This window comes from Haemaphysalis longicornis, unplaced genomic scaffold (assembly GCF_048455015.1).
Source record: "Haemaphysalis longicornis isolate Haplotype H1 unplaced genomic scaffold, Haemaphysalis longicornis Haplotype H1 scaffold_6, whole genome shotgun sequence".
In the NCBI taxonomy this organism is placed as follows: Eukaryota; Metazoa; Arthropoda; class Arachnida; order Ixodida; family Ixodidae; genus Haemaphysalis; species Haemaphysalis longicornis.
This window is the reverse complement of record NW_027526407.1, coordinates 90939622-90966803: the sequence shown is the minus strand read 5'-3', so window position 1 is coordinate 90966803 and position 27182 is coordinate 90939622. Positions and strand designations below refer to the sequence as shown.

Sequence of the window (27182 nt, the reverse complement as noted above, 5' to 3'; positions counted from 1 at the left end):
AACTAGAACCTCAATTTATTACCACAAATGACAGTTTTATCTCCACGGGAACTTTAATTTTGCAGACTCCAGCTAGCGCTATGATGATAATTGTAATGGCGCAAAGCAAACGAGGGCAAATAGCGCTAGATAAGAATTTATTTCATGAAGAGAAGTAATTACCACAAAAAATAGGTTTGAAAACGTGCAAATCGAACATAGTAAAATTAATTAGAGATAATAGTGATGGCTGGTGTATAGGGAGAGATTTCATTATGCTTGATAGAAAATGAGGTTTACAAACTTAACGTCTGACATATACATAAAAACGCGTTTCACAGAAACCATGGCATCGTCACCCAGAAAAAACGATGGGTGTAGTGGAATATGTTGTCTGTAGAGTTCTCTGGAATGTTTGTGTCGTGTGGTGTCACGTGCCTTGCATCGAATGAGTATGTGAACTACGGATAGAGCCCCTCTGCACTTGCTGCACTGGGGTCTTGAAGATCCCGGCAGCACTAAACTGCAAGAACGATGATGCCTTTCGCAATAGGCATCCTTAAACAATTCCAAAGCAAACTAGCAGTTTTGGCTTTGTTCTCTATGTGTTATAGGAGCTTTTATGTGCTGGGGTCAATAGACACCGCTAGGGCAAAACTGTTAAACGAAAGAAAATTGTTTCTAATATTAAACATGGTGCTTATGGATGTGCTAGAACGTGTTCCCCATTCTATGCTACCCAAAACAGATCCCCAATTTTGTTTGCGTAAAGAACGCATTTAACCACCAAAAAACGCTGAAATGCACTGTGCACTCTGTCCGCGCGCAGATCACTCCAGGTAGCTTGCAGTCAAGTCTTTAAAAGCCCTTTCCCCAACTGCCAATCGCCAGGTCTGGCTGGCTCGCAGACCTGTTTAAGCTTCCTAATGCAGAAAGGTCTTGCTTTCAAAAAACGATACTGTCGAAGGAGATGAGGTAGGGTAACGCAAAATCTTTGCTCACAGGTAAAGAAAAATTGTAGTGCCTGTGAGCCATGGTTACTTATGCGAATTTACACGCTACTTCCTCGACTGTATTTTACCGTTGGCAGCTGCATACGCGTATGGTTTTGTATCTACTACACTTAGCTACTAGGCCCCAGGGCGCGAAAAGATGCAAGATGGTGGCCCGTAAAAAACCCGTTAAAATCCTCCTTTTGCATAGAATGCTCCCCGCATGCATCTTTGTTTTAGAAAAACAGCCTGACAGTCTTTGGTTTCCACTATGTTTCAATATACACCACAATGAAAACGAATACCTAGTTAAAAATGACCTAATAGAACGTTCAAAAAACATAACACACATGCATACTATTCGTTCCATAATCAAGAAAGCAGTGCTCTCGAATTACGAGCTTTTTTCAGTTACTGTTGAAGTTTGAAACCCCTCCTCCAAATCCAATCCAATCCAATAGTAAAGTACCTATTGTTGTAAAGTACCAACCTATTGTTGTAAAGTAATAGTAAAGTACCAACTAAATCGTCCAGGGAACATTTTCTGATACTTTTTACTCAATCTCGTCTTCTAACAGAGACATCTGCGAGCCTACAATCTCATCTACGAATATTTCTTAACAGTGTGATTGATAAATCACGTGAAACCCCGAAAATGCTTTGACGGCATAATGAAATTGAAGCACATCTGTCATAGTATAGTTCACAGCTGCTTTCGTTTAATAAGCAAACCACTGAAAAATGCTACATGAGGAGAAAAAAAAGCACAAGGAAAGTTACTGGACTCGTCTGTCTCGGTGTGCTCGGCTGCCTTGGGCCTTTGTTTCTTCATGTAGCGGTTTTTCAGTGTTTGTTTATCAAGAATTGATTGCTTGATTGGGCATTTTAACGCGCCGATGCAGCCCAGGCGATGCGGCGTGCCATACTGGAGAGCTCAAGATTAATTATGGCCGCCTAGGGCTTTTTAACGTGCTTTAAAATGTTTATTATCAAACATACACCAACAGTCCCACCTTTATTCTTATTACATTCGTTTTCTGTTGTATGGTGATGGTAACGTTCGTAAGCAGTGTTTCTCAGCACTCATTCGAATGGCAGGTATTTTATATACAGGGCTTTATCGCGTGAAGGCAAAATACAGGTTAGCATGTGCATGACAATTTTTTTAAAAAATGAATTACTCCTTATTATTCATTTATTGCTTCTTATTAAGTAAGGCCAAGTAAAATTACTCAGTTAAATTAGAGCACAGTTTAAAAGGTTTACATAGTGTGGTCACATTTCCTGGGACAATGTCTGTATAAATCGCGAAAAATTACGAATATAATATGCTTTGGTACCCGGATAAGAACCTCATAGGTTGTTTAAAAATGCATAAAATGTGTTCTTACCTCCACTTTTTCCAACAGTGTGGCTATTGTCTCTATGAGGAGTCTTGCATCAGCGCTACAACTAACATGCTTCTGCACTTCCACTGCTACACCCTTGAATGAAAATCATACAAAAGTACAAAAGGAAGATTGTCACACATCACGTGTATCTTCATTGTTTCCTTCCCATTCTGGCAATATTAAAATGACCGCAAAGCCAACACCATGATTGTTCAATTTAAAAAAGTGAACAGCGTAATACGCAGCTCTATTCTGGCCAAAAATGACTAGTTTACACAAAAAAGCAGGAAATTTTTTTCAGATACATCAAAGTGAGGCAATCCGGCAACTACGAAGAATTTGGGCAATGTTCTAGCGCTAACTGCATAGCTAGCAGTGTATTAAGCGTTTGCGTTTTGGTGACATTTTCACCAGAACTAAACATTTCATCTCAACCTCAAAAATATCTGTCTTGTCAGTAACTTTGGTCGGTGGCCATTGTTTACACAAACAAGACTCTGACGCAAGAGAAACCGCCGATATATGGATCGGCGTCACCAGTGCTCGATATGTACGCTTTATTTTCTTCTGTATTTTTTGAAATTTGTGCTAAAACTAATATCAGTGTTATCATGACAAAGCAGGTTTTCAGTAAAAGAAACTTTTGCTTCATCACCCTGGCGCCATTTTGAATAACACAATACCTGGAACTTGCAGCCGAGTTTTTCATAGGGGCATTTCTCCGGCCTTCGACTGCAGACATCCAGGTGCTGGTCTCTGAGCTTAAAAGGGTGAGAATAAGAATAAAAATTGTTTGTTTTAATATTTCTGTTCTAAGTAACGCCTGCGAATCTGAGAATGGCCTCACTAGAGCCAGTACCCCGTGATTTTGTTTCCACCTAAAATAGCATGCTACATCCAAAGAAGTAGATTTGCTTGTGCAGACAAATTAATAACCATAGAATAAAAGCCCACAATCACCTCTGGACATCATTACCTACCCTTCCCAGTTTCTACTAAATTGAAAAAAAAAACTGGGAATTCCAAAACCTGAAATTCGCAACCTATCTATGCAAAAATAATGCCGTATACTTCAAAGAGTTTTGCCTCTTGTGCACACACAAACCTTACGTAGCCACAACTAATTACGCGAAAGCTTTCTTACTGGGAGTGATGGCATCCTGTCAACACATGCATTTCCCTACAGACCGGTTGGTTGTACAAAAAGCTCTGATATTTTTTCTGGACACACGGGCGTGTTTGAAAGCTTGCTTTCAATCCTTCTAAATGGTGACTTAAAAATCGCGAAAAAGGATTGGTTTTGCCGATAAGACATTACAGGCGTCGATCGCGAACGAGGACTACAATAGTAAACTTTACATCATATACCCGGCCTCGGTATGCATTTAATCGTCGTAGACGTGTTTACTTTGTGTGCCCGAAGCCCTCGCATGGGTTTCTTCTTCATTTGCGGTTTGTCTTTGAAGGTTTGACGATCGATAAAACGCGGTTTCACCGAACGGTGAACAAAATTTTAGCCAAGCTTTTGAAAGAATTTTAACGCAGTTATGATGTCAGAAAGTTTGGCGCTTCAGTGAACTTTCTTTAGGAAGGGATTATAAAGTTTTTAGGCGCAATTATACTTGTCTGATTTCTCTCTCTTTTCTGTGTTAGGAAGTGCATCTACTCCTGTACCAGCGATTAATACATACTTTCCATATGGTCCTAAAAATAAGCTTAAAAAAACTATTACGAAAATTTCTACGAAAATGGCTATTTCTAGGTTGTAGTGCGAACTGCACTGCAATATATTTGATTAGGCAATAGCAGCTGTCTAATATGCCTCTTTACTGATCCCCGGCATGAGCCCTGTTATTATTAGTGGCCGAAAAAGCTTTGGGAAAACAGTTCTGCTGCCAACATTGCACTAAATGTACCCTCTGAAGCACTGATTCGTTGTGATAATTGATTCTGAAGGTGTGGTTGGACGCGCCGACGCCACGCACGCGATTAGGCGTACCGTAGTCAAGGGCTCCAAAATAATTGTGACCACCTGGGGATTTTTGACGTGCACCGAAATCTCGTTGATTGATTGATTGTAGGGTTTAACGCGCCGACGCAACGCAGGCGATGAGGCGTGCCGTAGTGGAGGGCTCCGGATTAATTTTGACAGCCTGGGGATCTTTAATGTGCGCCGAAATCTCGTACACACGGGCGTTTTTCCTTTTCGCCTCCATCAGAAAAGCGGCTGCCGCGGCCGGGAATCGAACCCGCGACCTCAGCAGCGCAACGCCTTAGCCACTGAGCCACCGCGGCGGGTCACCGAAATCTCGTACACACTGGCATTTTTTTCCATTTCATTGGTTGTCCTTGCCTGGATAAGGCAAATGGTTGGCACCCCGGTTGTGTTGTAGTGCCAAGAATACATCACTAGCAAGGATATGGCCTCAATATAGCTGCCTACATTTGCGTTTCTAGACAACAAATATAGCGTAAAAAAATATTTCCGTAAATATCTACACTGAGAACAAATTTTACAAAGCCAAAAAATGATAATTGCGGAAACAGTTTTTTATTTCGCAGATAAGCCTTAAGCATTCTTTTATGCCCCTGTCTTCCTCAGGAAATGGTACATTTGCTGAAACCTTTAAAATTTCGGCTTGTAAGAATTTATCTATGATGGAGGAAAGTGAAAGCTTACTTCCAAAAATGTGTCGAAGTCTTCATCGCAATGCTCACAAGTGGCTGGTCTATGCTCGCAGTTGTCGAGGTGCTCCTGAAAAATCAATCACCCGAAAATTTGGAATGGTACTGCAATATTATTTAATCAGAATGTGCTTCGTCGAAACTAAGCTTCAGCGTTTGTTTTGAAGTGAGGGGCACTTTAGGGGCTTGTCTTGTCGCCATAGTTCTTCTGGAGTCGCGATATCTAGTGCGCATTGTTACGCCGCGTCAAGAACTAAAACAGAGGGGTTCCCAACGACACCGTGTCCTTTGGTCGAGATCAAAGCTTGGTCCCTTCCATTACTAAGCCGATATCAATCTCATTGGGCCACACAGGTGCTCGTTACTCATAAGCAAAGTGTAGATGGCGCTATTTGTGCTGTGCCGTTTTATGGAGGTTGCCTTCGCTAGGCCACAAAAAAGTTCACAAGGAAATTAAATAAAGAAAAAATTATTAACGCACAGTCACTTCAAATTATTATAAACTCAATAGTTCCTCTTAATGCCTTTCAGGAGCTGGGCGCTCACTTTACACTACTTAAGGTATCAACACCAGGCTGATACTGAAACTAGTCAAGTGGGTGCTACGGCCCCTTCAGGAAATTACTGCACTGCACTTAACAGCTATCAAACTGACTTGAACTTCACTTGAGTTGAGTTGAACTTAACTTGAACTTGAGTTACAGTTTATCCTTGAAAGATCTGTCTTGTCAAGGGCCGCGGCAGGCACCTGACTGCATTAGAGTTTGGGCTTACATAAATATATACCTAGGATCGCTGATTTTTTGGGGCTGTGTGAAGACAATTTCTTACGCGTTGTTCAATCTCCCTGATTTAAAAGAAGTTTGTGAAAAAACACAATCAGACAAAATAAAAGTCCATTCATTAGCTATATGTGTTTTAGCTCTTGATCCACCTCTTTTAATGTCAGCATAACTAATACAAATTGAAAATATTTCTGTAGAAGTATTTAAATTTGCTACTTCCAATTATTGCTATGGTTGGTATTGTAAATCTTGCTGTCCGATCTAGTAGTGAGACGAGACTTCTTAAATGTAAATTCCGTTGCTATTTCACAGCATCATAGCAGTAACAACATCTCTGCAGAATAATGAGCTGTCTTTTTAAACTATTTCCTCATTTTGTCGCACACTAGAGAAGTTATAAAGAACATGCTTATTTGTTTGCCTGTCTCACCCCATGTGTTCCGATAACTTCATTCATTACATACGAAATGCAAATTGCCGATTGAATGCATGATTCCCAAGAACTTTGAGCAGTTTTCTATAAGAATAAAAGTCATAAAAGCACACGCTACTAGTTTTAATGCTTGATGAAATCTAACGTCAGCTTCTGCTGTCCTATGTCTAGTATTTCAGCCTTCGCAATCAAAATCTCAAGACATCCTCTCCCCGTTTCTCCTTACCTCCAAAGTGTTCGCTGTGTACTCGTCGGTGCAGTACGGACAATACAGAACCCTGTTCTCACACTGCTTAGATATGTGGTCTGGTAGCAGCCTTGGGTGCATTTCTGTTTGGCACAGTGGGCATGCCTTGTTGGAGATCCCGCCCAGGTTGCATCGGCGATAGTGATCCTGAAAAAAGTGTTACATCAGGAGTTCCGCGAAGTAAATGCAGAACGAAGTTGTACTTGACTTCCGAGTAATGAGCCGCAAAAGCTTTCAAGGCTCCAGTTTTGCTCCAATTTTTATTTTTTTTCTGTCTCAATGGTGAGGTAGTTTTAGTCTGGCATTCCACTGTTTCCGCACTACTATATTTCTCTTTTTGCTTTCCTTTCGGTAACGTGAATGCCGCGCCAAGGGTCAGATTTAGTGGTACTGTGAAAGTTTGTCTTAAAGAAATACGGGTGAGGTGATTCGTTTTAAGCGAATGTTTTTAAAGCAAAGCATTATGATACTCGTCCAGCTGCTTTGCCGCGGATGCGCAAGTTTACCTTCATTTGACTGCAGGCACCCTCTCCGACACACACCCCTAGCACCGCATCACGTTACTCAACAGGCCTGGTTTCAGCGCTGCGCACACGGCCCCGTTTTCATTTACTGCTGAATGCTCAACTGATCAGCTGAGCGGCAGCGGTCGCGGCCGCTCGACTGATCGGAAGCCGATCAATCCCACCGCCTCCCATGCATCAACGGCTGGTTCCTCTCGGCCTACTTGACTCGTATTGCCCCAGATGAAGAGCAACACCGTGTTGGCAGGGAAAGAAAATGAGGCCAGGCCTTTCTCTGAGCGTTGCACGGGACCGAACGGTTTTGAGCCGTGGTCGACTGTACAGGGCATCAAAGGTTAACCAAGCGAAACGAAGACTCAACCAGACTACGCCAAGCTTGTGCTTTGCATATCGAAGGTTAGCTGAGCTAACCAGCAGCCGATTTTCGCATTGATTAGGTGGAAACATACTTTACCATGATGTTTCACATATCTGAATTTAGGGCGCTACTTTGTTCATCCAAATGGGAGTTAATAGCATTCTTATTAAAAACAAGTTGCTTCTAGATGTGAGAAAAGATCTCTTCAACACACCAAACCATTCCAGAAAAGACGTCAAGAATAACCAAATTATTCTCCATGCGAATCAGCTTATGCTGCTTTCGCCACGAGCCATTCAAGTATAAATCAGGGGAACAAGCGGATTTCATCTTTTTCACGTTTCGCAAAAACGGCAATATTTGCTTAACGCTTATATACTACCTCTAACCTGAAAATTATAATATACCTCAGTCTACCGCAAATATAAAGCGGGAAAAAAAAACTCAAGACGCACGGACATTTTGTCACACGACCATTTTCAAACAAAAAGGTCAAGAAAAGTGGACCCGCTGGATCTAAGCTACGATAAAAAATGGCCAAGCTTGCACCACAGTGTATTTTAGATGGTCGATGCCGCACTTCGGACGCTACAGTGTTGCCACCAGTCCGACCACAGAGGGCGCCTAACTCACCGTGAAACAGACCGAGAAGACGCGCCAAGGCCTTGCAGTTCAGCCAGCCGAGTGGGGAGAAGGAAATATCCTTTAAATCACCCTTCACGGCGAATTAGGCGTTCTCAGTGGGCGGATTTCTGGCAACAATGTACCCTCAACAGTGTTGCATGCAGCTCCTAAAATGAACTATAGTGCTGCAAGGCTAGAGAAACGTTCAAACTGGGCGCCCCTCTACTTTCGGAGGAGGCCTGGCTGTCCCGCTTCGCACGGATTTACTCCTCTATTGATTGATTGTATACTTATATGTGCCAACGCTAAACAGGCAATGAGGCGCGCCGTAGTGGAGGGCTCTGGAATTACCTCAAGCACACGTGTTTACGATTTCCGCCTTCATAAGAAATGGGGCACCGCGTCCGGGAACCGAACCTGCATCCTTCGCTTCACCAGTACAGCGCCTTAGCCACTGAGACACCATGGAGGGTCACATGGATTTACTAACTTGCCGCTGTGAGTTTTTCATGACTGGCGGGCTTGGATGGTTTTGACCCCAGGCTTTCATGTCTCACCCAAAGTAGACCACGTTTTCACGCACTAGGACCCACGGCAACCGGCATCACAAAATCGGTACCCGTAGCGCGGACTTCGCGTGTGTGCGCCCTACTTCCGGCGCGCACGCATGGGAACTGGCGAGGAGAACAGCAAGCTTAAGATTACACCGCGAACGCTGCCCAGGGTGTTCTTGAAGGTGAAGCTGAAGCTGGCCGATGCCGGCTGCTCCTGACGAGGCGCACGGTTGTGTGCGCTCCGTCTTTTTTTTTTTTTTTTAGCTCCTTCGAGGTGCAAGCCTAGACGACGTAGGGCACTACTCACGAGAAGTACGTTGACGTGCGCTTGGGTGAGCTGAATTTTCCCATAACGCTTTATAGGGGAACTGGAATCTTAAACAGCTCTGCTGCTAAAACTGATCAGTCCTTATTCGGGTAAAAAGGGCAAGCAATGAAACTCGACGAACGATAATCAGTGTCCAAGGTGCGAACCAAGCGATGCGCTAAACAAAATAGTAAGTTTCTGTTGAGGGTACGTTCCAGTGAACGCGCTGAAACATAGGCCACTTCAACTTTAATCTAGCGGACAATAAGCTGCTGTATGATCCCCGCCTGTAAATTGTAAAAGTCTATGTATAGGCAGTAGACGGGAATTTCTGGATAAATAAACCTTATACGTGAACTGTACACATGAGAGGTATATGAAATTCGGCCTAATGTAAGAGTCGACTCAGCGGCGGATAGGCTTTTAACCTTTTTAATGATGATTTCGATAAACCAATAAGTGTTGGCCTTTTCAATTTACTCCTCTCGGTAGGCAGGCATGTGCTGATAGCAAACTAGAATCCTGTGAAGTTTGGAACTTTGGTGAAAACTAACTAATTAACGACCTTTAAATGAAAGTCCCGTACTGATAGAATCGGCTGAGTGGCCAATTGAAGAATGATTTTTTCGCCACTAACCTTCATTAGATTCGAAGTTACAGATAATTCGCAAATCATTCTAGACGAAAAGCTATTTGGTTTGTGGAACACACAGTTTACTAACAACCACCAATGCCGCAGGGTAGCTATAAACAGCTTCACTGCAAAACAAATCTAAATACAGTGCAAACTGCTTCAGCACATTTGATGATAGAGAAAAATGGGGAAAATGAAGCCAAATAGCTTAGATTTTTGTACATGGAGGTGAGAACTACTATTCTTACTTTCTTTGTGCAGCTTCTCTTATTTTTTACTATTTTTTACCAGTGCTGCCACTGTGAAATGCAAATCCTTTTTTCAATTATTATTTTTGTGTCAAGATTTGTTATGGCATGTGGCCACATAACAGCCTCCTTCAGTATTTCCCGCATAAACAAGCAATACTGAATGTTAACCCTTATCAGCTACATTTATTTTTTGGTGTTGCCAAGAAACCATACTTTTTTAATCATGTTGAATTTTGCCACCTGCAGAATGCGGTTCCTAAAATTTCTGCAAAGCCCTTGTTTCTCAATCGTATTTCCAGAGCACAGAAATCGAGACCTCCGAAATTCTGAACGTACGTGTAGCATTAAACCAAGTACTTACAAAAAGATCTCGGAGAGCTGCCTCAAATGTGCACCCGTCTTTCGGACACCTGGCCGTCAGTTGGAGCGCTCGGCTGTAGGCGTTGCTGCATTCCTTCAACTGCCGGATACAGAAGGCAAATTTTCAGATGCGTCGAGTATTACACCGAGGAATGAGCTTATAAAAAGTATTTATTTGAGACACTTATTATCAGCGAAAACTTAGGCCTTCTATCCCTGGCGTCCTATAGTTAAAACAAAAGCCGAAAGACTTCCAGCAATTTGAGAACAAACCCAAATATGCTAGCTTTCTGGGAAATAGCTCTAGAATGCCTCTTTCAATAGAAATCACCTTTTTTCGTTTTTTACTAAAGCTGAGTGCTGCAAAGAGGAAGGCAATCCACTGAAGAACAAAATGACGTCAGGGTGACCCAAAAGACAGAATACCTAGTTTAATAACGCGCAAAACGGCTTTCCAAACTTTCTGAAAACAAGCAAAAAACATTCTGCTGAAAATTTAAATTTGAATTGCCTGATGACCTAAATAGATTTCATCCTTGTAAATTGCTACTTGCTTTCATCACAACCTCATTTTTTGCTTGTAAACATATAAGGTCGAAGTATTAGAGAAAACACGAAAAAATGTAATTCAATCGAAAGAAAAAATTCTTGGCTGAAAGGGTTTCACTCTATACTTTTAACGACTGAAAAATAAATTTGGGTATGCTGAGAATAAAGTATGAAAATGAACCGTCAACCTTGCACTAGAACGCTAAATCAAAGGTACAAGGCTAAGAAAAAAAGGTGAATCCCAAAACAAGACATTTTTCAGGATTCAAAATCTTGTTTTTTATTACATATACTCAGTTTTTCAAGCTTTGTAAGCGCCTACGAGTTAATTATGTTTCTTAGGTAGTCTTCCTTCAGTAAGAAAGCGAGTTTTGGTATTACGCTTTTTTTAATATGCAAGATTGTTGGGCACGCAATTCATCGGTAAGCAACAACCAGCATTAGTGACGCCAGGCTTTTCACAGCCAGTGCAAAGTGTCTGGCGGCTGCCAGGTCAAGCGCGCACCTCGCTACATTGGTTTTCGTTTCCCATCTGCGTGGTTGGACATTTTTGTACTTCAATGCCATGTGCATGGTTCTTTTTAGTTGCATACTAGGCAACTTGGACAAAGCGTTATTTCTGGAACAACGGCCATTGGTTTCCAAGGTACAAATGTTCTCCCTGTAAGGTGAAATGCCGTACAAACCGGCATACCTACCAAGCGACTGATTACGGCCAGGCTAAACAGCAGGACTTAGAGGCATTGCATTTCATGTACACGTTACTATGATTGAATACGGAATCAACAATGCCGGAGGTTTAAAAATTGCCCTCCGATAATGTGTGCCGGAATAAACACCCTTTTGGCTAACTCCTCGTTATCTAGAAAGCCCACAAAATTTCGAACATTTTTGTGAAAAAAGGAAACCCAGAGACAAGCCTCCAAAAAGGAGCAAAATTTTCACCCTATCCAGCCCCTCTTCGGCAGATCAAGATTTTGAAAAATTTTAATGTTGTTTGTGCATTCATAAATATAGGTTGGTTTCTGGATGAGTCAAATTTGTTCTCGCTGAGAAATATTATCCTCATAAATGAAGAAAAATTTCTCGGACAAGTATCTCCGAGACCGCGCATGCAATTTCGCAAACACAACCTCAAACAGAAAGAAAGGTCCCGCAGCAGGTGGTATAATCGCCCAGCAAGCTGCAGGACCTAGGCACGTGAAATTGGAAGAGTATATTTTTATGAAGTCGTGGGAGATCTGCATGGCTGATATTGCCAAAATCACAAATTTACAAAACTGCAAAGGCCTCACTTGCAAAATTTTTATTTACCTTACATATCACTGAGATATCCTACTCGTTTCTAATGTCTACAAAGTGTTCACTGAAAGATTGAAAAAAAAAAACAAAAGCTCAAATTCATGATTGAGGGTCGCCAACCCGGGCGTTGCTCTCAGCTTTAAAAGACAAAGTGCGAACTTTTTCAAAGAAACCTGTCTAAAATTGAGTTTGAAAGGCATCATGAAAATGAGAAACCTCGTTACCTGATTTCGGTATGTCGTGAACCTGGTGTCTCCAATTTCCCATTGAATTGTTCCATCGTCGTCGAGCATGCATACACATGGCTCACAGTAGATGTGTCCCCGACTGTCCTCAAACTGCTTCGACGAGATGTTCTTGCATACGACACACAGCAGTTCATCTGGAACTTTTCCGGGAAAGCACACCAGCTTCTCCTCGAATGTTCCTTCCGAATCCTTGACAAGAACCTTTTCCACCGTCATGTTCCTAGTTTTTCATTGAAATTTTCTAAAACAGAAAGACATAACATCTGATGAGCAGGACGTCTGCGAAATACAATCTCCTCTATGCTTATTTCTCTGTTGTCTTCCTAATACACGTAGCGAATTTTACAGAAAAAAGGATCTGAAACTTGCAATAGCGCAAGATTGGTGCAGTATTCCCAAAACCTAAATTATCTACTGCCCAGACTTCTACTTCATTTAGAGTGTCCACAGCTTAACCTGATGGCGTTCTTGATTCCTCGCCGCACAGGGAGATCTGTTTCCGAAAAAATGCAAAATACTTTAACGCCTAGAATTATATACTTCACTTTCTGGGCATTGCTATACAAACGATGTCGAATAGCAGGTTGGCAATAGCGATGCTCACATCACCCAGTATTTGGCATTAGTTAAGAAGCTGAAGCATCTGATCTCCTTTATTGTTTCAAGGTTTCAATGTAATTCCTCCTATTTGTGTACAATGACTCTGGGTGGGAGGCTTGTTTGTCGAGGCACTTTCTGTCTTGGTTTTTTTTTTCAACGACGATATATAGTAAGATGTTCGTTCGTAACACCCGAAGCACCATTGAGACACGCGAACCTCAATAAAGATGCACTGTTTCTATGTCGGGAAGACAGTTTTTGAAGACACACTAAACTCTGTAAGGGTAACTGTGCAGATTTTCTGCTAATATTATTACCTGTTATTTAGCGCCCTCCCCCCCCCCCCACCCCCACCACGACAGGAACGTACATGCTTCCGCGATGGGTGTACAGCATACACACATATTATTCCTGCACGCATTGCATCCCAATATAACTAGCGAACCATACCTGAGACGTGTGCGTTCTACCAGTTTTACAGTGGTGAGGCATTGCACCCCATTTGAAAGCAAAACTTTTGTAGTCGTGTAGAAAGTTACTGAATCCTGCCACGCTGCTCTTGTGAAGTCCCGCTATCATAAAAGTACTTGCTGCACACAATAAATACCCTGTGTAATTATTACTACGAAAAATAGGTGTAACTAACGCCACCCAGGAAGATGTATATACGGCTACATTCAAAACGTAGAATAAGATCCTTCAAAACTGCATGGAACGAACTACCATACCCAGACACCCATATAATTTTTATTTCTTGTCACGTACGCCACCTTTGTTTTGCTTCCAAATGCAATGCCCATTAGGCTGCCGAAAATAAATCCTAAATCAGCCAAAAAATTGTCGGCGAAGCGCTTCGGAAGCGAAAACGTGTAACGCGAAACCAAAGTCCGCCTTCGTCACGTTATATGCGAGTAGTTTTTCGTAATGTCATTAAATGGCTATCAGGACAAAATATCACCATGGTTGTTGACAATCTTACTTCCTCACAAGAGTTTTAACAATTTTATCGAAAGCTTTACACAACAAACATGGGTGAAAATTAAAAAAAAACCAGTGCGACTCGTTAGCCCATGCAAGGGGAGTAATCCACCACGTCACAGAATCTTTGTGTGATTGAGGCCGCCGCCCTAAGCGACAGCCAATAGACAAGACTGACGATTGTAGGGAAGCCGCTAGTTCTGAACGAATATATCAGTGGAATAGAAACGCGCCGTTAACTCACTAATAACTGCTTTTATTGCTTACACATAATATGTCATCCTCACCACTATTTACATTGCTGGAGCAAGAAACTTGAAACTCAAGATTTTTGGAATTTAGTTTTGGGTAAAAAACGTCTTGCGTAGGTCGCATTGTGCTTAGTGGTATACAAAAGACTAGTTCTCCAAACTGAACAAAGCTGTTTTTCTGAATGGCCCCTTTATACTGTCTGACAGCAAGAAAAGTTTTATGTCCCGGCGTAAGCATTTGAAAAATAGTACACTTCTAATGACGGCAAACGGTACAACAAATTCTGAGGCAACTGTGATAGGGCACTTTTCAGAATACTCATGAGATCCAAACACCTTTTCAGAAAGTGGGTGTTTTTAAGTAGGTGTATGATATTACGTTCAAGGACCTGTAGCTGCCAAAAACAGTGCAGGCGATGTCGCACGTAAGCTAACTTCGCCCGGCTGTGATTCTAACACGAACGGAGAGTGCACACACGAGGGACCAGAACGCAGCTGCCTGCAAAGCGCGTGGAATCTCGTAAACCCATGATAAGTCTCAGCAAGCATTACTCTTGAGCTCTTGGTCCTACACCTTCCAATAGCGACAAAAGGTCACGTCGATAACGCACGCTTCCTCTGACGCCCGTTGATTAAAGTTTCGTTTTGCAGCGGTGTTATCTGTAACGGCGACGTTGCCATCACGTAAGGAGTACCTCCCGCTAGGCCTAGATACCCTTGCGCCTATAGAAATGTCCCGCAGCAGCATTAAACAATTCCCTGTATAAGCTTTCATCGGAGATGTTTCCGCTACCCTGAAGCCACGCGACAAGGCGTCTAGAAATATGGCCGCTTAAGTATAAGCCATTAACTAGTCGCCTTGAAAAAAAAAACACAAACTTTTAACAATGACTTCCGACCGCGTATTTTTCGAATAAAATAAATGGTACCTGGATTGCTCATTGTCTTTTTGGCTTGAGAAACAATGAAAGCCGCGGCCGCGCATTCCCAGTATTCGTTTCGATTACCGTCATGGAACTACAGCGGCACCACACAAGACCGTGATCACGCGTGTCCCCTTGTAAAGAAATCAACTCTAGCACACATGGCAGGGGTGAAATTACTATTCCTAGGTAACGCCATCAACTATATCTCTTTTAAATAGAATGGTGCAGAACCAAATGACCAAAGACTCACCTCGTTTTCTCTCTAGGGTGTCGGGCAGTTCGTACTGTTAGACAGCGACAGATGTGTCGGCTTTACACAAACGTAGACGATGTATAATTGAGTTTGAGGACAATCCTAGCTTGGCGTAGATGGTAGAATTTTCCCGGTTAAAATTCCCACCTCACGCAAACAGCAGGGAAGATTTTACCCCGCTTGTAAGCCTGGCGTCGCTGATTTGAAAGGCTTTCGAGCTGGCATACTACTTAACAATCTTCTTTTAAATCAAGCATGATTAAGCTCTGCCTACCGGCAACATACTCTCTCCAAAAACTACGCTTAGCTGCCCTCTAGCCTTTGGATTAAAAAAGAGATTTACCTGAAGTCCTAAAGTCCAGTGCGTCAACACGATGGAACGTCCTCACGAGACGATAACCGAGCAGCCGCCGTTCGCACCGTCGCAATGCCGAAAGGAAGCCACAAAAGAGGGACCAGTGCTCCGGCGGCGCGCCTTATCGGTTGTCCTGGAAACGAAACCGATAATGCGCTGCGAGACTAACAGAAAAAACCAAATGCGACTTCCGCTAAGAGAACCGATATTACATGCGCGGCGCGGAAGCTGCGAGTGGAGCGTAATAGAAAGAAATATGCACAACGAAATTCAAACCTTTCGATTTAACATGGCGTCGTCTGGCTGCCAAGTGCAAAAGCTACGCGCATGTGCTGTTCATCGCCGCATCGGGAATACGGCGTGACTTCAGACCTAACGGCAGCAGGGTGAAGCGAAACTTTATGTAGTATTTCTTAAAAATTTGTTTAGAGCAATAAACCAAAGACAGTGCGCACTAAAGGAGACGGGACCAGCGCTGACTTTCAACTGAACTAAGCGCTTGTCCCATCTCCTTTCGTTTCTTTTCTTTCCGAAAATTTTTGTTCGAGGGTTTCGGTGATTGACGCCTATGCGTATTTGTGATACTCTTACAGTGGCGCATGCTGCACATATTCCAATTTACCGGTGCGGCGGTGAATAACGTTCATTTGAAAGTTAGCGCTTGTCCCGTCTCCTGTCTTGTGTACTGCCTTTGGTTTCTTGCGCTAAACATATTTTTAAGAATCATGAACCAATTATACCCCCAACAAAGTTGCGAAATTGTATGTAGTACTTGACGGCGGAAAAACACTCCTGGGCACGCCATCGCCGCGCCTGTCACGTTGCATGTCTGGTGCTGAGACAGTAGGGAGTTTTAGCTGACCGTCTTTCAAAGTCCGCTCCGATAGTAAGCGGAAGCGCCATTGCGCATGCGTGGCGCGCTTGGCCGCGAACGGCATTGGCTCCTGTTGCGCTGAGCGGGACGCCGATACTAGAGCGGAGCTTAGAAAATGGTCAGTAAAAACTCTCTAATGTGTGCCTGCGCGTCCAAGCTTGCTCACTACCCTGTCGGTTTATTCCCTTCGAAAAGCACAGCTCAGACATTCCGTTTGCTGCTGGGAGTCAATTTTGTTATCAAGACGTCAGGCTGATACACGCTGGGCGGCCGATAGCGAGGGTGAAATTTGCATGCCCCGCTCTTTCCTCATTAGGCAGATAACACGTTTTGCCTGTCTCAGTGACGACCTTATGCCACATACATTTTATAGCGGCCATGAAATGCTTACCTAAAACATGCCGTTAACTGTGCACTGCAAAGAGCTCGCAAAAACGAAAAATTAACTGACCAAGAAATAGTTATATTGAAGAACGCGCGATGCCCGTTCCCATTGCACAGGTGCCGTCACTACGTGGTTCGGTCACAGCTCGCGTGCTTCAATGCTTATGACGGCACCTGTACGTGTACAAAAACAAGTTTGCAAGAGGACAAATACGGGAGCAGAAATCGGCACGGTCATGGGTTTGGCACAAAATGACAACAACGAAAGGCGCTTCCCAACTTTATACCGGCCCTCAACGCAACTAATAAAGCAACGTGTAATTGAATATGCCCCCAGTGTGAAACCGTGCATGTGATGAGCTTTGCTTCTTGAAGTGAGGACAAGGACAGCGGAGATGGTGCGTTTGAAGCGTGGACAAGCACGTGCACAGCGAAGTCTGGACACCATGCACAAGTGCCACGCCAGATGGCGTACCGGTGCATTTGGCCATGCGCTCGCGTGCCCCGGCTGAGTTTTCAACTGCGTGCGCACGTAGTCACTTAAGGGCAAAACCTGTCGTATGTGCGGTACGTTTCCTTTGCGGCGATAGGTTGTACTGGATCATCGCTATCAAAAGAGCCGTAATGGAAGCAGCCATGCCTCAAATAGAAATCACACTTTGGTAAATAATACAAATACCCTCGGCGTGGCTCATGCCGCTCATCTACTTTTATTTGGTGTCGCAGCGGTGCTAAATGCGTAATAACTAAACTACGAAGCCTCGCTCCGCTGAACAGGCCTTCGATTTACAGTAGCCCTGCATTTCAAACCACCCCGAAAACCCGCACAAGCGCTAAGCTCTAAATCAGACACTCATATCGACCCCCATCATGCCTGTCCATACGAAGGAGCAGAACAAAATTGGCACATGTTGCAGCTTCCCCTACTGGTGCAAGGCTGGAGAAACAACAGAGCTGGCAGTCTTCCTGCCTTCGTCGGAGACACGAATGTTGCAACTCACATGCATTTCCGACATTGGCGCTCAAACTTATCCATGACTGCCAGGCTCCGACCGTTTCTTCAGCAGTCTTTGACATCAAACCAAAGTTCACAGCGCTAGCACGCGCTAGAACCAGCCGTGAAGTCGAAGCCAACGTCCGCGCTAGAAACCGAGTGAAAATGCTATGCGCCCCGAATGCGATGATAGCTCAGTCGGACCGGCGCCGATAACGCGAGAGATTCAGGTTCGATTCCGGCCACAAGAAGCGTTTTTTTTTTTCTTGTCTTCAATGGGGTGCATATGTTATTGTTACCCGCCGCTGCCAACCCGCACCGGTCGGGCCTTTTGGGGTGGCCCAGTGGTTAGGTGTCTGGTTCCATGGCGTAAAGGTCCCGGTTATGAATGCCGGGACCTCCCTATCCACATTTCTTTTTTTCATGCGGGCACGCCCAGAATTTGCTCGTGGGCTCCTTTCCTCCTCGCAACATTCCTTCACACTTCGAGGTTTTTTGGTGTGGATTGACGTTTTTTTTGTGTAGTTGACGGGGTACGCATTGCGCGCCGCTATAGGCTTGCACTACTGCTCTAGTTAGACGAGACGGCAAGAGAGCCTAACCCACCCCAATACTTGGACACAGACCAAAACGGTTCTGTGTGCACGCGCCTCTCGTTAACCGCTGATTTCGCATTGCTGACCGTGCTTGGCTGTATACGTTTTCCAAACAGTACGAGAGCGGTGGCCGGACGGTGCTACACTGCCGGGGAGCGTGATCAATGAATATATGCGCCGCAGATAGCGATAATGAATGGTCATACGCAGCTGGCCTTTCTCAATACTCTCACGCGTGACTGATGGCCGGCCCAAGCGAAGGAGGGCTGCGGCTATCCTTGCTCAGCAGGACGGCTTTAAACTTTACGTTGCAAGCTGGGATAACCTACCAAATAAAACTTTGCTACCTCTACCAGCAAATGGTTCTTTTGGGACGCGCGGAAGAATAAGCTCCCAACGCGGCGGAAGAGGCGAGGGAGGGGTTTACTCCCGCAGCACACTGTAGATGTCGCGGCGAATTTCGCCAGCGCTCCCCACGCGGAGGACACCAGCGAACGGGTCGGCGGTACGACTTTGTCGTCTGCTTCAACGACGGTTGCTTTGGGCTTGTTTTGGCGCAGCCTCGCATCAATTGCGGGATTCCTTCGCACTGTTTCATTAACTTGTTCGACACCATCTCCTTGGTAACCTGGACCCTACAGAATTAAGTGGTGATATGGCAAAGATACGCTAAGGATTGGTTAGCAGGGCGGGGAAACAAAATGCAGAGACTAGCTACAGACATCTTGCCGTTAGAGAGACGCTACCTTTTGCCCACTACTTGTTACGAATAGAATGTGTTTTGTAAATTGATGAATACCAATGCGGTTGTGTTTTAAGAGGTATTACAAATGGCGGAAGGAGCAACTGGTCCTACTAAATAGCGAATAAAAAGTTCCAAAAGCTTTCTCGCAATTCTCCAATTTTTTTTTCGTCTAGATAATTTACTGCAGTTTGCATAATAACGCGTATTCGTGTTAAGAAATGGCCTCCACTCAGCTTTCGACCTACATTCTTTTCAGATCCGAGTATCACCATGGAAGCAATGCAGCCGATACACATATTAACCGTTTGTTTTTACGCATTTATTGATACGTTTTCTTTAACAACGCATTGTATGGCCCCAGCGGCTGATGGAATTATATTCCCGAGCGTTTAAACCTCACGGCACAAAATTTCCGTCGCGATAATCGCGAACCACGGCGGGGACAAGGAGAAACTGGTTGCGCGTTCCTGATGGAACGGAACAACCACACCGCTAAAGATTAGTTTTTTTTTCGCATGCGGACAGATAGATGCGTCCATAAAGCATTGGAAGCGCCCCTGTACAGCAGGGACGGCAGTAGCCTGGCTTCGCTTTAGCCGGGGATAAGGTGACCGTAAGAAATAAGAACATGAGCTGGGCAAGCAGGATGCGCCCACGCACTTTGACTATCTGCGGCACATCTATTCATAGATCGCACTGCATTGCTGTTCTGCCATGCCCGGCTACTGCTTTCGTTCTTGTTTTAACATATGGATCACCTGTACCTGACTGCACTGCTGTGGCAGGTCGTATCAAACACTACCGCTGTGACGGATACGCCGCCTGCCTTGGCTCGCGCTCATACGGGTGGTTGGTTGGCTGTTAAAATTATGATTTTTGTTCCTTTTCCAGATGACGCTAAACAGGAACAATACTTTCGGAACGTCGATAACTAAACTAAAAGCGGCGCAGGCAAAAAATGTTTGCGGCATGAAATCAGAATATTTTCAGTGCGCTAAACCGTAGCTATCGCTTCAATGTAACTCTGTGACAAGAAAGATCCCCAGCTGGTAATCTCTTCCTCATTACGCAAACTTTCCGCGACGTCCGTTCCTATAAAACAACCACGCAAAACATCTGACAAAATCACCAGCAACATGCCTGCCACGTCAACAGCCACAACAATTAAGAGTCATGACGCAGGCACCACACAACAATAATACATTTCTATACTGTCACCATAACGAGGACGTACTAAGATGACCTTTGGTTACCTGGCGAAAAGCACTATGCATCACTGGTGCATAATGTAGGGGGTAATTCCTTCGTTAACCACAAAGGAGAAACCGATGCGCCTTTGAGGGCTGTACTCTCCACGCCCGGATTCATGGTGAATTGCGATAGCATTCGTACAGCAGTTATTGCACCGTACGCGAAAACTGTTCGAGAAATTTGTACTCGTTTGTTTATACAAGCCCTAGCGTAAGGTGAAGCCATCTTGAATCAAAACAGGGCTGCGCTCACAAGTACAGTCGGCAAAAGGCTTGTCTATGACGTTCCAGCGACGTGTTCCGGACTGCGCGGGAGACACCTAGCGATTACACCTGGTTTGAGATTGGCAGAATGCGAGCACGCGCGGCCCGTAACAGCGCGATGGTTGTGTTCCTCCTTGCTGTGCCCGTCGCCTTGGCTCCCGCGCCTTTGAGCGTAATAAGCGCTGCATGACTGAGCTGCCGGGCCGAGAAGCATAAGCGGAGACTACCCGCCTTAGCGCGCGCTGTGCACGTTTGTCGTCTGCATTGGCTTTGGCGCGCAGCTGCTCATTGCGTCATCGTTCTGTCAATACGCTGCATGAGTATCGCGTGAATCACTATCCGGTTTCTGCGATCGGTTTTGCACGTCAGTGCTGACGGGCTACCGTCCAAACACTTAATGCACTGTGCAAGCGATCAGGGAACGATATCTAGTCACTCTGAATTTTTTGGCGATTGTTGTTCGTTTTCTCGCGTACAGAAAAAAAAACAGTATAAATTGGGTAGGGCCCTACGAAAATTAAGTGATGCACGTTTTTAAACGCAGCAAACGCTGTAGCAACAATCGCTAATCTCCGCTGTTGCTTCCCCGCCCGGCAGCGCTTCTCTTGGTGAAAGAGGGTACGGAATCCAAGGCGATTGGACCGCGACTAGGGAAACAGCCATCGCCCTGATGCGGGTGGCGCATGCCCACATTCTGTCGGTCTTAAACCAGGCGTTATCACTAGATGTCTCCTGCGCAGTCCGGAGAATGCCGCTGGCGCGTTATAGACAAGCATTTTGCCGACTGAACTTTCACATCTTTGACCGGCGTCTTCCCGTCCAAGAAAAGCAACCCCGCCCTTTCACACTAATACACTGTGGAAACGTTTCCTGAAAACGCGCTCTCCGGACGTGTCGTTAAAGCGCTGGACACATGTACGACTGGTACACGCGATTCGCATGCGACTGATCGTTACGATTGATCGTTAGGACCCGTTTTGGCGTCGATCGCTGGTCGGAGGAGGCTCACGACGTGCGTCTGGCAAGCCAGATGCAGTCGTGCCATCGTTGCAATCGTCGTGAGGCCACAGCCAATGAGAGCCCGCTGAGCCCCAACACCCCGCAACCGGCGTGCGTTGCTCTGGTCGGCTCGGGTGTTGGAAACTCTAGGCTTAGCATCCTGGCGGATATTTGATTGCCGCTATCTGTGTAACTGCGAATGACAATCCGTAACACAACTTTTCACCACACTATCATCCCTTTTCTCGCATAAGCTACTTCTTTTTAGCGATCAGATTGATACAGAAGAGCAGCGACAAGCGCGGTTGCTACCGTGGTCTGCGCCGGTTCGAGCCGCTGAGTGTGCCGAGCTGGCAGGCGCGACCGGCGTGTGCGCGGACTGTTTCCGAAGGCAGAAAACACTTCGCGATTGCCTGCTTTATCAATTTCTTGCGAACAAACGCGCGGAATCTACAAATTCAGCTCAGCGATCGTCGTAGTTGAACATCTGCGTAGCCTGTTTCGATGTTTCCGCGCAGGTATTGCCATCTCTCGACCGGTCGGCGCACCGTCCGCCGCGCTTGCATCGCGGCAGATATCTGATCGCCGCTTTTAAAATAAGCCCTGATAACAATCCCAAGCACAATTTTTCACCACACTAACACCTACTTTCTCGCATGTGGAACGTTTTAGCGATCAGATTGATTCAGAAGAGCAGCGACAAGCGCGGTTGCTACCGTGGTCTGCGCCGGTTCGAGCCGCTGAGTGTGCCGAGCTGGCAGGCGCGACCAGCGTGTGCGCGGACTGTTTCCGAAGGCAGAAAACACTTCGCGATTGCCTGCTTTATCAATTTCTTGCGAACAAACGCGCGGAATCTACAAATTCAGCTCAGCGATCGTCGTAGTTGAACATCTGCGTAGCCTGTTTCGATGTTTCCGCGCAGGTATTGCCATCTCTCGACCGGTCGGCGCACCGCCCGCCGCGCGCCGCGGGGGCCGGTCAGCGTATACGCTTGCATCGCGGCAGATATCTGATCGCCGCTTTTAAAATAAGCCCTGATAACAATCCCAAGCACAATTTTTCACCACACTAACACCTACTTTCTCGCATGTGGAACTTCATTTTAACGACCAGATTGATTCAGAAGAGCAGCGACAAGCGGTTGCTACCGTGGTCTGCGCCGGTTCGAGCCGCTGAGTGTCCGAGCTGGCAGGCGCGGCCGGCGTGTGCGCGAACTGTTTCCGAAGGCAGGAAACGCTTCACGATTGCCTGCTTTATCCATTTTTTGCGATTAAACGCGCGGAATCTACAAATTCAGCTCAGCGATAGTCGTAGTTGACCATGGAGCAAAAACGGTGGGCGGAGCGACGCCGACGACGCATCGCATGCACGCATCGGGTCATGTGTCTCAAATTCACGCGTACGACTAGTCGTGGTGACAGTCGTGACGATCAGTCGCATGCGAATCGCGTGTACAAATCGTACATGTGTCCAGCGCTTAACTCTTAACCGGGCGACGTTTTTCATAGGCGAGGTATCATTTATTAACGACAAAAGTCACACTTTTAGCTTCCGCATGAGTGAGGGGTTGCGCCGCAGGAAGTCGAACGCGGTACATTAAATACGCACAACGCCACTGCATCGCAAACGCGAAGAGGTCTTCTCCGACCCGACCAATCAACTACCGATAAACTAATTAACAACCCAACACACCAACCACGTTTTCACAGCGCCGTCTCAGGCATCTTCTACTTCTTCATGAAGTTGTACACTGCCGCTGTAGATGGAAGTACGGACTGCGCAGTTCACACTGGATGTGCTTCTGGGTTCAGTTAAAACGTAAGCAGCAACAAATGAACCTTTGCACGGACAATGTTGGCACCGTAAATAAATACGAGTAATACAACTTTTTTACCCCGCGCGAACCAGCATAGCCGTGATTTAATATGCTTTCGTAAGTTTCTGTATATTGAAACCGCGTCCATCGAACCAAACTAGCCAAGCCGTTGCCGCGTACTTTGCCCACACACCTAATTTTTTTTTCTCAACCGTATGCATTACACCGGTAGTTATAATTTGAACACCTTACCTGAAATAGTTAACGTCCAGTGATTGCACGCAAAACACACCCACTTAGGAGACGATAACCGGGCATCCAACCTCCGCAGCCGCCGCACGACCAAAGGGTAGCAAAAGAGCACGCAGCCTACGCGCAGCGCGCCGTCGTGTTATCGGTGGCCATGGAAACAAGCCGATACGGCGCCGCTAGAGCAGCACAGGCAGAAGTTCCTGTTTGCTCTGCACGGGTCTGATAATGGATCTTCATTCCGTTCGAGTTTCGAAAGCTGCACCGAGCTCGCTCCTTTTATTTAATTGTGGAACGGTTCAGTACGCCTTTCCCTGTGAGCTGACCACCCGGCGACGAAACAAGGTGGGCATTTTCGATCACGTCTGCAGGCTCCCAAAAGGAAAGGAGGGAAGGTTTTGCTCCTTTTAAGTGCATCCGTCAACTTCTCAATTCATTCATGGTTTCTTTGGTTTCTTCTCCTCTAATAGAATTTCACACCTGGTGTTGTATTCTAGCATTATTAATTTCCAAAAAAATACCTTTAGCCCCACTTACTGCTTACCCACACCGGAAAGAATCGCTTTTTTTTCTTTGTTCTATTTGTTGCAGCGAATTGTTAGTACAAATCCAATTTTACCGCCATTGATGTATGGTTGTCGAGGGTGAACATAGATGGCTACACTTGCTCATAGCTGCCGTATGTCGAGCAAAGTCTAGGTTTTTCCTTAACGCCTATCTAGAACAACGCCAACGGGTGAGCCGACGCGCCAACCGTCTCGCTATAGCCGTCGTTTCAAGGGCGTCAATTTACGCTAGGACTGCTTTCGCCGATTGCCTTAGCGTTCTGATCGCGCACCCGTGAGTCACGTTTCTTTTCGTTCATGTTAGTCGTGCTAGTGTGGTTGCCTTAGGATGCAATAACCCAGAAGAAAAAAGAATACGTGCAGCTGAAAAGGCTGTACTGTTGGGCGAGTTAGAAGTTGATTAGGCTCGACCCGTCGCTTTCTGCTGTGTTTGTTTTTTTCCGCGCTGTAGCAATTCTAATGTGTTCGTGATTTAGGCGCACGTTAAATATTCCCGGCAGGTGAAAATATTCCGGAGCCTGCATTACGGCGCGCCCCATCGCCTCTGCAGAGCCTGCGCTTGAAACACTAAAATGATATCAATCATGTTGCTATTTTAATATTTTAATACATCTAGGTGGCAGCTAGCTTAGACATCGGGCCGGTTGAAAGCTTTGACTGTTGGAAGTAAGAAACTAAACCTTCTTGAGACGACATTTAAAGGCTCGTTGCGTATTCATATTAATACCCATTTTATCGCCATGTCATCAATCTTAAACCCAATACTTAAAATCTTTACAATCAATGCGCGCACCTGCAGGCTTCAGTTACATGCAACCACATCAGGCTTACTTATTGCCGCTTTCAACAAAGGCGTGACAGCGTCAACACGCTTCTCTTCAATTCAAGTGCCAACCGCTCCGATACAAAGACACCATTATCGGCAGTAGAAGTGTTTACCACTGGCGCACAACAATAGCTATGTCTTCAGCATATGGTTTCTTTTTAAACGCACAACTTGCAGTGTGAAAAATTGCTGTAGGCATTCCTATTTGTGATAGAAATAACATATATCTTGCTCCGTGGTTTTATCTATTGGAAATCCTGCTTTTTCTCCATAACAATCATAGTGTCACCCAAATTTCCGAAAATTGTCGAGATATCAAGCGAGTATGTCACGTAGGGGTGATTTTCGGCCACTTTAAAGCAATTTTTCTGACTTTACAGACTCAATTGTTTGTGCCATTCGCGGCAGCCGATATCTAAGCCAAGGCCAACGAACAGGCGGGCACTTAATATTCCGGACCACGCGAGCGCGTGGGAAAAGCCACCGATGCGCACTCTCGAGGCCTGGCACCCGTTGTCGAGACCAGCGGGGCGCGCATGCGCGTCCTTCTTTACTCGCATGCACGCCGATGTTCTCGCTTCCTGCGGCGGTGTTGCGATGGTCACTGAAGCACCGCCGAGCGACGCTTTCGTAGCATTCCTTTCATCCCGATGGTGCATTTGCGGCCTATTGTGACTACGGCGCCGGCATTGGCGCAAGTGCTCCTCGCGTCCTTTATCGGCAGCGCAAAGCGAGCTGAAAGATAAGTTCAGTGGTCAAGTAGTATCGCTATTCATCTCGCTTGAATTTCGTTGTCGATAGCGGGACACCCTGTGAGTGTGCTTCTGACACGCTTCATAAGGCGACGCCACTCGAAAGCCGTTAGCCTCCGCGTGTAAAAACGATAAAGCAGAAAAATACTACACAAAACATTCTGCACGGGTATTTATCAGGGCGCGAGGAGCACTTGCGGCCAAGCCGGCGCAGTACTCACATTAGGCGGCAATTGCATCATCGGGATGGAAGGAATGCTACGAAGGCGTCGCTCAGCGGTGCTTCAGTGACCATCGCAACACGCTGCAGGAAGCGAGTACATCGGCTTGCCAGCGAGCAAAGGGCGCGCATGCGCGCCGCGCTGGTCTCTACAACAGGCGCCAGGCCTCCAGAGTGCACATCGGTGGCTTTTGCAACACGCTCGCGTGGTCCGGAATATTACGTCCCCGCCTGTACATAACTTGGCTATTGTAGTGGGACCTCTACTTCTGTTTGATCGTATTTATTGAAGCCGAACGTGTTGTTACCCCGCTGAAAACTCTAGTTGAGTGCTGGGCCAAACTGTGTCACTCTTGCGGGTTTTACGTCCCTGCATCGCAAAATTTGAAATTTTTATATTGTTTCTTAAATTTCGCTTCGTTTAAAAAAGGCTAGTTCTTACGGGAATGTTTGTGTTCGAGTCAACAGAGGCTAGGTCTTTAAAATTAAAAAAAAAGTTTTACTTTGTCTTCATGGCCACAGTAAGAGCCACTCTCCATAGTTACTGCAATGACAATACAGAACCTATCTGGGAGTTAAAAAAAAAAACAGACGTTATACTGTCGCCCAATATGCAGGTGCAAAGAACCCAGAATGTATACACTGGTACATTCGGAAGCGCCCGGTGAGTGGAAATCGCGGCTGAAACAACAACAACAAAAAAAAAAACCTTTCAGTTGCTTGAAGTCGAAATAACGGCTCAAACAATTAAAAAAAACCTTTCAGTTGCTTGAAGTTGCAACACCCTCAGATCTGGACACCTGATTCCTATTCCTTTTATGACAGCCTGAAGGGCCAGAAAAAGGCGTCGTACCGTGGACGCGGCGTAATTAGCAGAGCGCAGTGCTAGGAGGCGTGCGTAAGGGCGCGTGGAAAAGCGGGATGGTGGGACACAAAGACGCTGTCACATCTACTTCAGTTATGGGCCTGTCACGTAATATCGGGAAACTACGAGCCCGCATGGGCCGTGATTTGGAGCCCTGCTTCGCAACCGCGGTAAACAAGCATCCGCGAAAGGGCGT

At 45.5% G+C, this 27182-nt stretch overlaps 2 protein-coding genes across 11 annotated transcripts in view; one reads left to right on the top strand and one right to left on the bottom strand.

The window, feature by feature from the left end:
* Positions 1-23900, bottom strand: part of LOC144141028 (TNF receptor-associated factor 6-like) — a 34474-nt gene extending 10574 nt beyond the window's left edge. Inside the window, exons 1-8 of the mRNA XM_077672525.1 lie at positions 23761-23900; positions 15575-15719; positions 12200-12464; positions 10126-10224; positions 6492-6659; positions 5043-5117; positions 3046-3123; positions 2363-2455 (exon numbers count right to left, since the gene is read on the bottom strand). Coding sequence (XP_077528651.1) covers positions 2363-2455; positions 3046-3123; positions 5043-5117; positions 6492-6659; positions 10126-10224; positions 12200-12439 — 753 coding nt within the window. The 5' untranslated portion in view covers positions 12440-12464; positions 15575-15719; positions 23761-23900. The remainder of the gene's footprint in view (positions 1-2362; positions 2456-3045; positions 3124-5042; positions 5118-6491; positions 6660-10125; positions 10225-12199; positions 12465-15574; positions 15720-23760) is intronic.
* Positions 23901-23962: 62 nt separating this feature from the next.
* LOC144141027 (TNF receptor-associated factor 3-like) overlaps positions 23963-27182 on the top strand; it is a 46766-nt gene continuing 43546 nt past the window's right edge. For 2 of the 10 annotated variants that reach the window (XM_077672522.1, XM_077672521.1), the window contains exon 1: positions 23975-24102. In XM_077672522.1, the coding sequence (XP_077528648.1) occupies positions 23986-24102 (117 nt within the window). In that variant the 5' untranslated portion in view covers positions 23975-23985. Of the gene's footprint in view, positions 24103-24437; positions 24598-27182 lie in introns of those variants that run through there. The other 8 variants (XM_077672518.1, XM_077672517.1, XM_077672514.1 and 5 more) reach the window with 7 other exon arrangements.